The following is a 12,995-nucleotide window of genomic DNA, read 5'->3' on the forward strand; positions in this document are numbered from 1 at the left end:
ATTTGTACCCCGGTATAGAAAACAAAGACGCAATCCTACATCAAAAGATTTTGAGTGATTTCATTTATGTGAAGATAAAGAATTGAAAGGTGAGACGTGACAAGGTTGATTTTAGCAAGTAGAAATCTTTTACTAACTTAACTTTCGCAAGAGGAATTGATCTTAAGCATCTCATCAATGCAAATCACGAGTCTCTGGTATGCCGGAAAGTACCGATAAAGGTCTTTTACCACTTACTATCCGAACCGACAAAAGAATAGTTATCAGAAGTTGTTACTTTCTACTAGCGGATGCATTCTCGTACACAATTAATTCTTCACTATCTCTAATAGTGAAAAAGTAAAAATAGCATGATGGGTTTTCATCATGTAGCGGTAAGTGCAGCGCTACTGAATACCGCTTACAACCTAGGCTAAACAGCCAACACGCTGGTCTCTGGGGGCATAAGCAATAGTTCGAACAAACCTTTCATTCTGATGTTCAACTAGCTGTATAGAGATTGAGAAAATTATCCATACAATGAGGAACTCAATGTGTATAAGAATGCTGTCGCAAATAGAAACTGACAACTTCTGGTAACTTTTCTTTTACCGGTTCGTATAGTAAATGGTAAAAGAGCTTTTTCGATACTTTCCGGCATACCAGAGACTCGAGTGATTTGCATGAATGAGATGCTTAAACTCGACCCCTTTGGTTGAAGGTAAAAGTTAAGTCAATAAAAGATTTCTGCTTGCTCAAAAGACCATTGTCACGCCTCACCTTTTTGTTGTATATCTTCACATTCTTGCTCTACCTTGAGTACTAGCATTTTATAATTCTGATTTTATTCATTATTCTCAGTTACAATAAAACTATTTTTAATGTTATAAATGATACTAACATTACTATTATTTTTCGATAGAAATTCCAGGTGGGTAATTACCCACCTTTGGAATTTTCGGGTGGGAGTACTACCCACCGTACCCACCTCTTTCACCGGCCCTGGCTAGGACCTATGAAGATCTATCTCGCCCGTTTAGGTGATGTGCTCGATTATGTTATTGTTTTCGATTGTAAATGCTTTCAAAGTGACTCCCTATGATAGTTACGCAGCGTCACAACTCCAGGACGAGAAAAATCTTTCTTCCTCGAATAAGAAATACACAAAATTTCGTCGCACTAGTGCTAACACACATGTTCACACGTTGAGAGCTTCACCGGAGTGGAAAGAAAAAAAAAACCTGTTTTAATCCACCCAGTGGTTCATTTATGTTTTCATAAATATTACTAAGGGATTCTTTTAATAAAATCTTTGAATCTTGAATAAGAACAAACAAGTGACGAAGAGCAAGTGTTATTTTCTCCCCTTGCACTGATGAAATCAACGAGAGCTCTTCTCTTTCACACATATACAATATTGTTATGTAAAGTGTACGCGCATCATGAGAGCGCGTGTTTATTTTCTTTCACTTCTGGCACTGAATCGAACCAAAGTGCTAGAGTAGAGCGCTTTAATTCTCTAAAGTGGGCGCAGATATTGTCACCGAAGTGTCCATGCCGGTGAGCATAAGAGAAGCGTGGGGTACGCATATTCAGCAAAACTACAATTTATCGTTGAAATTTAGTTTTCCTTGCTGCGAAAAAGATTGTCATAGCAAGGCCTGCGCTACCTTCTGTAAATTTAAAAAAAATATATCATAGAGGTGTTCGCTCACCTGCACGCGTCAGTGGTCACTTGGGTGTGTTTAGGCGACAGCGATTTTGCGAAGAGAATGTGTTTCACTCGCACCAGCTTCTTTAACCATAAGCACACACTCAAATTCCTTTTTGTGGAAACTTTTAGAAAAAGTTTTTCTTCAATGAGTTGTGTTTTAGTCTTTTAAGGTATCAGTACACGGTGAAAGCCGTGTGAAGTGATGGTGACTCTTATTATTGGTATCACTTCACTGTGAAAATCGAGCGATGCGAATTTAGGGCCTTATAACGAAAGTCGCTTCAGAGACAAAAGTAATTATTTGGACGACCTTGATGTCATTATGAACATCACGCCACCAACATTTTGCGGAATACTGGTAATAGATAAAATCAAGTGAAGTGAAAGGGGAAGTGGAAGTGAGAACGGTAATAAGGGCTTAAAAGGTCATAAATGTTTTGGACATATAAAAAAAACAACAAAATCGTGAGTTTTTATTCTGCTTGGCTTTTCGATCGCTTTTGTTTAGAACTAACCAATTGTTCATTGAGCAATTTAAACGGAAAATGGTTGAATAATAAAGGGTTTTAACAGACTTCTTTAAAGCATAGATGTATTTCAAGATAGGATCGTTCTAGTTAATAAAACCACCTAAACAGACGGGCGAGGTGTCAGCTGATGAGTGTTGAGAGCTCTGCTGCTGTGGTACTGATATATGCGTCATTGGTGGAATAGCAGATTGCAGCAACTGGGCATGCTGTTGTTGCGACGGTGTGGCTGTTGTAGGATCCATCGTAGACTGTAAGCGTTCTTGCTTCCGATGTGTTTTCATATGCGTTTGCAGAGCCACTTGTTGGATGAATCGTTTACCGCAAACCGTACATTCATGTGGTTTTTCGCCCGTGTGTGTCATAATGTGGTGCTTTAATGTTTCAGCTTTGCCAAAGGACCGATCGCAGAAAGTACAAGGGAACGCTTTAATTCCACAGTGTACGATTTTTATATGCCGACTCATATTGCCTACAAAAAGTTAAAAAAGTAATCTAAACCTGATGATACGTTTTAAATAAAAAAAATGAATGAACCTATATTGGAAAAAACTTGAGCACACACGTGGCAGGTAAATTGTTTCTCTCGAGTGTGGTAATTCATATGGACCTTCAATTCATGCCGGGTTGTCTTCTTTTGGCCACAGTACGGACAAACGTGATTCTTAATTCCCTGTAAATTCAAATCAGTTAAACCATTCCTCATCGTAATTCTTTCTTCTCATACCTCGTGTCTCATCGTATGTTCCTTCAATTTGTGTGCCGTAGGAAGTCTTCTTTTGCACACCTTACATTCGAACGGCATATCGCCGGTATGTATATAGCTGTGTTTCTGGAAGGACAGATAACAGAGATAATGTGTACGATTGTTTGGTAATACCTACCTTCAAAGCTCCGCCTGTGGAAAACGTTTTTCCGCATTGATCACACACACTGTGCTTCGGTTCCGGCATAACAAAATTCGGATCGTGCCTTTTTTTATGGTTGGTCATGCCCTGCTTAGTCGAGTAAACATGCTCACAACCGGGATAATCACATGGATATTTTAGTTGTTTATCCGAGTGCTTCTGTTGAATGTGAAACTTCAGACTGATATACTTCTGAAAATCTTTTCCACAGTAAGTGCAAAGCGCTGGTTTTAGACCCTGATGCGTGCGCATATGACCGGCCAGACGGGCCTCAGAACGAAATTTTTTCGGGCAAAGCTTGCAATCGATCAATTGATCTTTACTGTTAGATTCTTCGCATTTCTTAGATCTCTTTTTTCTTTTTCTCGCTGTCGGTTCGATTAGTTTTTCAGAATCTATATCACTGTTGTCACTTGTCGACGAGATTTGCTTTTGCTCTGGCGTTTGCTTATCAGTTGAATGCATTTCAACTTCAAATTTATGAACTGAGGTCGAAATTTCATCTGGAGTATCCATGGACTCAACTTTGAGCATCTCCACAACTGGTTCATTTTCTCCCACAGTGGGTTCCGAAATATCAATCTCATTTTCAGTTTTCTAAAATTTAAATTCAATTTATATTTGCGAGTGCGAAACAAATAAAAAAATAACAGTCAAAACATTTACCACCACAGTAAGCTTGTAATGAACCTGTAAACAAACGGTGCGGAATTGATTGAATTCTATTAGCTTCAGATGACAAACATTGCATATTCGCTGCCGAGCGGGATCTTCGTCTGGCAATAACTGGAAAAATTATGGAAGAAGCCAATTCAATGTATAGTTTTCAACTCGATGTTAAACAAACCTTAATTGATGTCAAATTGAAGTATATATCGGAATATTTTTGTAAGTTCTGATAATGTTTTTGCCGGTCTGCTGAAAACTCATCACCACACGCTCGACACATAGCCATTGCAAAAGCGCTAATCTAAAATATGTGGGCGAATACTTCTTCAATTAACTCACTTTTCTGCTTTGGGGTGCACCCGTAAATGTATTTTCACGGATAGTTATTTATTTTCTATTTCAGGCTAATAATATAGAATCATTCATCTAATGAAATTAATAATAAAGAAACTTCAAATACCAGCAGAGATGCCAGGTATTAAGTTCAAATATCTTCAAACAGGGTTGAAAACGTCTGTAAATACGAAAAACGCGAAAAACTAGGTATGTCTGTGAATTCGTCATTACTGCATTACTGTTCATTAAAAATGACATTACTTTTTAATAATGACACTTTTAATGATCGTGCACTCAGAAAAATATTACAAGCGGCCCTTATACGAGAATTATTTTTGTCATTTTTAATTATGACCAAGTAATGATGTATTTCAAATTTGATAAGCGGCCCTTACACGAGTCATCAAAAATGTCATTACTAAAAAATAATAACATTTTAATGAACGTGTATGGTGCAGTAATGACGAGTTTTCTATGCAAATTTGAAATACATCATTACTTAGTCATCATTAAAAATGACAGAAATAATTCACGTGTAAGGGCGGCTATTGAACAATACAATCAGCGTGGTCACCACGAGATAGCGTTATGGTGATTGTTTTGACATATCCAATGCATTTAGAAAAATTTTTGACGAATTTTTCCATTTATTTGAGTTTGAACGAATGCAAATGGCAAAACCTTACAAATATGGGTAATAAAAATTATTATTCACGTGTTGTCATCAAACATCTGATTTAAAATTGTCCTACACTGCGCCAAATTTTCTTCTTCACATTATATGATATTTTAATGATTTTTCACTATTAGCATTTCCAATGATAGCTACAAGGTGTATTCAACATCATGTCAAATATATAAGATAATCTTTTGAAACATAAAACTTTTCTTAACGTTATTTCCACAAGGTTGTCCTTTAACGAATGAAATTTCCAGCCTAAGTCAAATTTATTGGCGTGCCTTGTAACTATTACTAAATATCCACACAACATACATTGGAAGAATTCATGAAGCGCATATTATATATAACTTTCGATGTAGGTTTTACCAGTTCAATATAGCAGTTATAAATAGATCAAATGATTGCCATTTGATTGACCAAGTGATACGTATAAGATTCAAATTAAAAATACTGGGATTATGGTGTTTATGGGAATCGAAAACTATAATAAAAATAATTATCAAAAACTTATTGCTATATTTTTCGCATATAAAGCGTCATAATATAATTTTATTTTAATATTTTAACTACACTTACTTCTTTGGAACTGAGCACCTCCTGATATTTGTGGAGGAGAAGTGGGATCCCGAAACTGAAAATCAAAAAATTAAATCCTCTTACTAGATAGACAGAGTAATGAAACGTACCGGATATTTATTTCATGGTCCGTTAGAGCATATCATTGAACGAAGTTGAATGAGCTATCTTATCAGTGATTTAAAATAACATTGACAACTTCCTAAAAAACTGTTTGTTGAAGTTATATTATATGATGAATATCGAGGACACAACTCTTTCCTCAGCTACATGCAGTACTATTCACGCATATGTTTTCGTAAAAACAAACTCCATTATATGTCTAAGTTAAAATATAATCGCAATAAAACTTGCTATTTCCTTCAGCTTAAGAAAGCAGTGTCCCTTTTTCTTCCTTTTCGCAGATTTTATATACGCTTCCAATAAAGGTTATAAGTTTTCACATGACTTTTATTAAATATAATAAGCATGCAATCCATAGAAAAATGTAATGACTATTAAAATTATATTGGCTTAAGTTTTATCGACTTTTCGCATAACTTGTATATGGTATTCTTATCAATATCATAAAGATTATTAAGATATAAAATTTATTGAACATCAGTTAGATTTTATATAGAGTTCCATTAATGGTCATAAGTTGTCATATATGTTTTATGAATTATCATCTACATACGATTTATATTACACATCCAATGAATATAAATTATGTAACGTGTGAGGTTTCATCGGATATACATATAAATCATATAGGATATTCTTAAAATTTTCATTATGGTGAAGTCTATTTACATTTAACGTACACTTTAAATAACGGTTATAGGTTTCCATATAACTTCTATAAATTATATTGTGAATATGATGACAATTCTAATGAATATAAATAAGATTTTCATTTCAGTGTAGATTTCGCACAATAAATTAAGATCAACATTACCACCACAGAATAAAAATTTTGACTATGATTTTTTAAATGAATTGGCCCGTTTTCATAAGAAATCGTTAAAAAGATGTAGTAATTAAAAATTTTCCTACCGATTTGACAGCTCTTGCTGAAAGTATCATCACAGACTAACAGACATGACAGTATGAGTAAATTCTTATAAAAATAATTTTTCGTTATGCACTAGTTCCACCTATATTGTACTGCGCGAACTATTTACTATCTGTACACCCCTTGTGTTACGTAAAAGCTTTTTTACTAGTTGGTTTCCCCTCGTTTGTCAACACCGATCAGATGCTTGCAGGGTAGCCTGATTTCATTGAAATATTTGAAAATGAATCGTCACAATAAATTTTTGGATTACGTTGATAATATATTTAACTTTTCTAGCGATGTTGGAAGGTAAACATTTATTTTACTCAACGTTGTTCATCTAGACTATTTTTGATTGTGTTGGTAATTTTCACCCGAAATTAAGTGACGGCAGACCAGAAGCAAGTAAATATTGTAACAAAACGGGTTCGATTTTGTATTGCGTTGTAGGATGAGAAGTAGGCACAATTCTTTATATAGTTTTGGCAATATGTATTAAATCTGTATCCTGCATGAAATTCGCATGGAGATATACAAATCAATACATTACAGGTAATTCTGTATGAATGGCAGCTCGGTTGGTAAATGAAAAAAATAAACACAGTCTAGATGACAGACAGAATGTTTTTGATAGGGTAACGTGGTGCCATCATGACACATGTGAGTACTGTCCCAAATAAAGGAATATTCGAAATGACCGTTTATATGGTTAAAGAATCTAATTTGAGTGTCCTGTCTGTTAGTCTGTGGTATCATCTCCAAACAAGCAGCGCCTCTACATTTCAGTTTTACGACAATGTGCCAATAGGATCTTTTTAAAAAATATTATTTGTTTTTTTTTTATATTAAAGAAAGTAATGTTTTGTTTCAGTGCAGCAAGCGTAAGATGGTAACAATAGCGTTGCCAACCTTGCAAATTTGTATTAAAATTACAGTTTTTCTGAACAAAATAAATATCCTACGTTTAATGCCCCGTTTACACTGCTGCTGGCTGCCAGCATGCTGGTGTCAGTGTACTGCCCTCTGAGGAAAAAAACGTTCAACGATGGTCCTTCGTTGGTCTAATACTTTGGATCATTGGACCACAGTTGAACGTTTTTTCCTAAGAGGGCAGTACAATGACGCCAGCATGCTGGCAGCCAGCAGAAGTGTAAACGGGGCATAAACGGCTTAAAAGTCACATGCCGACATTCACTTTGAAGAGGAAATCCGGAGTATGCTCAGTGATCACTAAGAATTAGTTATATCAGTTTGCTCTTGCATCTAGTATTGGAACTTATTCATTATTTTTGTTAAAGTTCGCGTGCATTTTCTTATCTAAGTGAGGTTTCTATGCAAATTTGGAATATCATTACTTAGTGATTATTGAAAATGATATTTTTAATGTTTGTGTAAGGGGCCACTACAGATTTTAGTGTGTTTAAAAATTTGCCCTGGCATCCCTGGTACAAATCTGTTGTTATTTCCTTTATATGCCGAAAAAAATTGTATTGGGTGAATTTTATATGAAATATTTATAAATAAAATCAAGCAATTTAATCGAAAGATGGCTCAAAACAAAACGGATTTAATGGCCGTTTTGGCCGTGCTCAAAAAGTACAATTTAAAGGTAAGTTTTTCTAGTTATTGTAGGTATTTGTTGGTGATGGTCCGAATTTCAATTCTGATTCTTTAGGGCACAGAAGACATACTTAAAAAAGAGGCCAGTCTGACGGATGTTCCGGAAAATGCAGCAGGGGAAGCGGATGTTAATAGTGTGCTGGCTGCTTATAAGAGCGAAGGAGATCCCGATGTGTATGAACAGTCCTACATGGAGCTTCGGAGGTTTGTTGAGGAATCACTGGATATCTACCGCCACGAGCTTGCGCTGATACTGTACCCGGTGTTGGTTCATATGTATATTGAGTTGGTATACAATAGCCACGAAGAACAGGCGAAAAAATTAATTACGAAATTCGGTCCGGAGCAAGAGTATTATTATCAGGACGAGTTAGCTAAGCTGGCTATGGTGTCCAAGAGAGATCAAATGAGTGGAAACGATCTCACGGACACCTTCAAATCGAATGCTTTTACGATTCGAATCTCACGCGACACGTTATCACTGCTGAAGCGACACCTCCATGAAAAGAAAGCATCAGTAATTTTGAACATTGTAAATGAGCACTTGTTTTTTGATCTGTATGAGGGTGTGGCACGGAATAAAATTCAGTGTGATGCTACATCCGGTGCTATGATTGGTGAAGCGAAGCGGTTGGATAACAAGGTCAAGGTATACTATGGACTGCTGAAAGAACCGGATGTACAGACGTTGGTACAGGCTCCTCCCGAGGAAGATGACGATATGGATCCGGATGCTCCGGATAAGCCGAAGAAGAAAAAGCCTAAAAAAGATCCGTTATTTTCAAAGAAGTCCAAATCGGATCCGAATGCACCTCCGATTGATAGAATTCCGCTGCCAAAGTTGAAGGATGTAGACAAGATGGAAAAGATTAAGGCACTGAGAGAGGCTTCTAAGCGGGTCAATCTGGGCCCCGATTGTTTGCCATCCGTTTGCATGTATACTTTGTTGAATGCAAACTATACGGTGACGTGGTGAGTTTTCGGAGTGCGAAGTCGCAATGTGTTGAGAAAATCACATGTCAATTATGTTCTTTGTTTTTCTTTCACTAGTGCTGAAATATGCGAGGATTCCAGTTTAATTGCAATCGGATTTTCCGATTCGTCTATCAAAGTATGGTCCCTATCGCCGGTTAAACTGCGAGAGATGAAATCTGCTGATCAGTTAAAGGAAATCGATCGAGACGCCGATGATGTTCTCATCCGTATGTTGGACGATCGCAAAGCGGAAACTAGCCGAGTTTTACATGGCCATAGCGGGCCCGTATTCCGGTGCGCCTTTTCTCCGGACAGAACCATGCTGCTGTCGTGTTCAGAAGATTGCACCATACGTTTGTGGTCTTTGCACACCTGGACATGTGTGGTGGTTTACAAAGGTCACCAGTTTGCCGTTTGGGATGTACGGTTTTCTCCTCATGGGCATTACTTTTTGAGTTGCTCACACGACAAAACCGCCCGACTTTGGGCAACCGACTCTCACCAGCCGTTGCGTATATTTGCTGGACATTTGGCCGATGTTGATGTTTGTATTTTCCATCCGAACTCGAATTACGTCGCCACTGGTTCAAGCGATCGAACAGTTCGCCTGTGGGATGTTTGCGTTGGCAATCATTTGCGGTTGATGACTGGACATAAGGTGATTTCTTTGGTTTATTGAATAACTTGAATCTAAACTTTCTTTTTTTTTCATTGCAGGCCCCTATCTACTCACTGGCTTTTTCGATCTGTGGTCGCTATTTGGCTTCTGGTTCGGCAGATTGTCGCATTCTTATTTGGGATCTGGCTCATGGTCACTTGATTGCTGCTCTTTGCGGCCACTCCGCTTCCATACATTCACTATGCTTCAGCCGGGATGGTGTTGTACTGGCAACTGGTGGTTTGGATTGTTGTCTCAAGCTCTGGGATTTCAGTAAACTGTGCGAGGATATCAGTGGTGAAAATGTTAATGTTTCGCATAATCCGGACGTACGTGACGGAGAACCTTACTTGTTGCGCTCGTTCCCAACGAAGCAAACGCCTTTTCTTACGCTACATTTTACAAGGCGAAATTTACTACTCGGTGTGGGTATGTTTGAAGGATCGGTTTGATTTGAACAATTCTTTTTGTTTAGTTTTTGAATATGTAAGGTTTTATGTATGTGCTACGTATTTTAGAAATTTCCAACTTTAATAAATTTTTGCCTCGTATAAATAAATTTTGTTTTCATTTGGAATCAATCCGCTTCAGTGAATGGATGCGAATCAGAGATGTCAGGTAAAAATTTCAAATATCTTCAGATAGGGTCGCAAAAGTCTGTATATCCGAAAAAAATCTGCAGTTTGCAAGTACTTCTTGATGGCAGCAATTTCTCTATAAAGTATGATACGCTAAACTGACTTGGCGAGCACAAAATAAGGTCGAAACAATTTCAAGTCTGCAAATTTTTACGAAGGTCTGCGAAAAATTCGATTTTTAAAAGTCAATATGCCAATCGGCAGAAAAATTTAAGCCGGGTAACAATTTTACATTTCCCATTTTTCTCAAGCGTACACGGAGCCGCAAAACAACCTAATTTTTAAGTGCATTCTACTCAATTCGGGGTTTCTGTTCAATAACCTTATTTTTTGGTAAAGGTTTACTTAATTTTATCTTATTGAACGAAACTCTCGCTATTGGGCGTTTTTTCTCTATGTATTTTGACAACAATGGAAGGACCGAACGAAAGAAAAGATTCAAAAGAACTCAAAATTAAGTAAAAAGAAGTCAAACAATAGGTAGTTTTTATTTCCCGAGTAGCGTAATCAAAATTTTGGTTCTCTGGTTCTGTCAAAACGTTTTTTCTACATTTCAAAAGCACGTTATTTTGATTTGAATGGAAATATATTTGATGTATTTAAACTAACTCTCCAAATTTATTCATTTTGGAACAAATTCAGCTTCAAGTTGAAACTCCGTAAAGATATATTTTTGAAGTAACCCAAGCAACCAGAAGTACCACAATTGCATAAAAAATCTACTTTCTTGCTGTTTAAAAGTTCACTTCTGATTAAAAAATGTTTTGCCTCTTCTATTAAGATAATTTCTGACTCTAATTTGGGCACATTTTTGACATAAATTATTTCAGGTTGTTTCGGGTAGTTCACAAAAGTATGCTTCAGAGCTTATGTGATATGGTCGGCAACATTTCTCAAACTAAGTGAGCTATATTACAGTTATACGCGATCATCGGTTATTCTTTGGTGGATAGAAAAATTAATTTGTCAATTATGTAACTTGTACGATTATATCTCCGAAACTGGAAGTGTCAGACATATGATCCTCGAACTCGATCCACAATCCAATTATTTAAATCGGTTAAGCAGAAATGTGATTGGCCGTTTGCACCACTTATACCATTATATCTCCGGAACCAGAAATCACAGCCATTTGATCTTCATGAATCATCAATTGGCCAATAGAAGCCTTCAGACGAGTCTAGGTTTATTGATTATTATTCAGTCATCTCCAAGAAAACTGAGTGTCAATTCGCTTTCACATCTCATCCAAGTCAGTCGATAAAACAAAACCGCTTACGTTCGGGACAGAAGAAACCAAGTACAGTATTGTGTAGTGAACAATAGAACGACCTCGAAATGAGTGAACCAAACGAACAAAAGCTACCGCGACACGAAAGAACACAATTGTTGTTGACTTCAGGCAGTGCAAAATTCGACCTTCGATACGAGAACTTGAAGGTTGAAGAAGGAATAATTTTTCCCCCGGAATTCTAAATGGCGTACGTTTATTACGCATACACTTGAAGAAGGCTAAACCTTCTTATGTGATTTTCGGTCAAGATACAAGAATTCCGTGCAAATCAGATGGCCACATGTCAATATTGCCAAAAAGCTGTTCACTACGGTAAGCCATGTGATAAATTGGACAAGGAGACAACTACACCAAAGGAAGCACTTCCTTCACATCAACCCCAAGCAACCCCAGTACACCTGTGACAGCCACCAACAACAATGAAGCATTCCCTTCAACGAATCCATCATCATCCCCTATAGAACAAAGTACACCAGCTGCAGTTAACAACTTACCCTCCAACCAACCAGCAATTGCAACCAATGTACAACAAGGTGCATCTACAGAAACCAGCAACGAAAAGAAGACGGAAATCGACAACAATACCATCGATGCGGCAATGGATGACGAGACCAACCACGAACGAAGTGCCCCTCAATCCTTGCAGGAGGGAAATGGAAGCTCCTCTCCCCCTAGAAAAAGGGTGACAACGAGATCCAACTCAAAAAAAAAAAATTATTTAAAAAATCGGCTCAATCGGCCACGTAAAGCTTGTACGCAAATAGGCCGGAATAAAAATATCTTTTAAATAAAAAAAAACTGAGCGGTAAAAAAGCAAACCCGTTTTATCGGTTACGTCACTTTTGCTATTAAATCTCCGGAACCAGAAGTCACAGCCATTTGATCTTCGAAGTTGATGAATTACCTAATACCATAAATCAAATAAACATAGATTTCCCAGTGTAATAGTAATGTAGTTGAGCAACCCGTGACACCAAAAGCACCGTCTGGTGGAGAATGGGTGCGTAAATGCTCCTAAAATGCATGCAAAAAGTTGCCTGCGCATTAAACACAACCACAGTAGCTAATTGTTGTATATGCTTTTTATGGAGTCGTTTAATTTCGCATGATTTCTGGCAACACTTTCTTGCAGTATAAAATAAAAGTTTCAGAAGTACGGTTGCACTTTTGTTGAAACATTTTTAACAGTTTTTTATAACGCTCGATGTCTCTTTTAATAAATAAAAGTCGTAAATGTGTACGGGTGTACTTTTTTCCATTAGTGTTATGTCTTGGAAAAGTCAATTAAGTACAATTTTTGCCACCGAAACAACGCGCCTTCGGCTCGTCAGTGCTTAAAGCAGTTTAAGTAGAACTGCCATCTCCGCCTAGCAATGCAACTTG

At 37.1% G+C, this 12,995-nt stretch overlaps 2 protein-coding genes across 2 annotated transcripts; one reads left to right on the plus strand and one right to left on the minus strand.

Annotated features, from left to right (window-relative positions):
* Positions 1 to 2,244: 2,244 nt before the first annotated feature.
* LOC131438372 (zinc finger protein 2-like) lies at positions 2,245 to 4,238 on the minus strand. The gene is made up of 6 exons (XM_058608372.1): positions 3,976 to 4,238; positions 3,795 to 3,914; positions 3,105 to 3,725; positions 2,948 to 3,052; positions 2,758 to 2,893; positions 2,245 to 2,692 (listed from the first exon to the last, which is right to left on the minus strand). Exons 1-6 carry the CDS (start codon positions 4,081 to 4,083, stop codon positions 2,307 to 2,309), a joined length of 1,476 nt encoding a protein of 491 aa, XP_058464355.1. The 5' UTR covers positions 4,084 to 4,238; the 3' UTR covers positions 2,245 to 2,306.
* Positions 4,239 to 7,625: 3,387 nt separating this feature from the next.
* Positions 7,626 to 10,226, plus strand: LOC131437798 (transcription initiation factor TFIID subunit 5). Its single transcript, XM_058607380.1, has 4 exons — positions 7,626 to 8,036; positions 8,103 to 9,019; positions 9,098 to 9,680; positions 9,740 to 10,226. The coding sequence occupies exons 1-4, from the start codon at positions 7,974 to 7,976 to the stop codon at positions 10,130 to 10,132; spliced, it is 1,956 nt and encodes a 651-aa protein (XP_058463363.1). The 5' UTR covers positions 7,626 to 7,973; the 3' UTR covers positions 10,133 to 10,226.
* Positions 10,227 to 12,995: the final 2,769 nt, after the last annotated feature.

Source organism: Malaya genurostris, chromosome 3 (assembly GCF_030247185.1).
Source record: "Malaya genurostris strain Urasoe2022 chromosome 3, Malgen_1.1, whole genome shotgun sequence".
NCBI classification, from domain to species: domain Eukaryota; kingdom Metazoa; phylum Arthropoda; class Insecta; order Diptera; family Culicidae; genus Malaya; species Malaya genurostris.

Excerpts from the sequence above, each read along its gene's own strand:
- LOC131438372 (XM_058608372.1), bottom strand. The coding sequence starts at position 4,083 with ATGGCTATGTGTCGAGCGTGTGGTGATGAGTTTTCAGCAGACCGGCAA. Across the intron at positions 2,894-2,947 it reads AACATACGATGAGACACGAG|GGAATTAAGAATCACGTTTG; the intron begins GTATGAGAAGAA and ends TTGAATTTACAG. Across the intron at positions 2,693-2,757 it reads TCAAGTTTTTTCCAATATAG|GCAATATGAGTCGGCATATA; the intron begins GTTCATTCATTT and ends AACTTTTTGTAG.
- LOC131437798 (XM_058607380.1), top strand. The coding sequence starts at position 7,974 with ATGGCTCAAAACAAAACGGATTTAATGGCCGTTTTGGCCGTGCTCAAA. Across the intron at positions 8,037-8,102 it reads TCAAAAAGTACAATTTAAAG|GGCACAGAAGACATACTTAA; the intron begins GTAAGTTTTTCT and ends CTGATTCTTTAG. Across the intron at positions 9,020-9,097 it reads GCAAACTATACGGTGACGTG|TGCTGAAATATGCGAGGATT; the intron begins GTGAGTTTTCGG and ends TTCTTTCACTAG.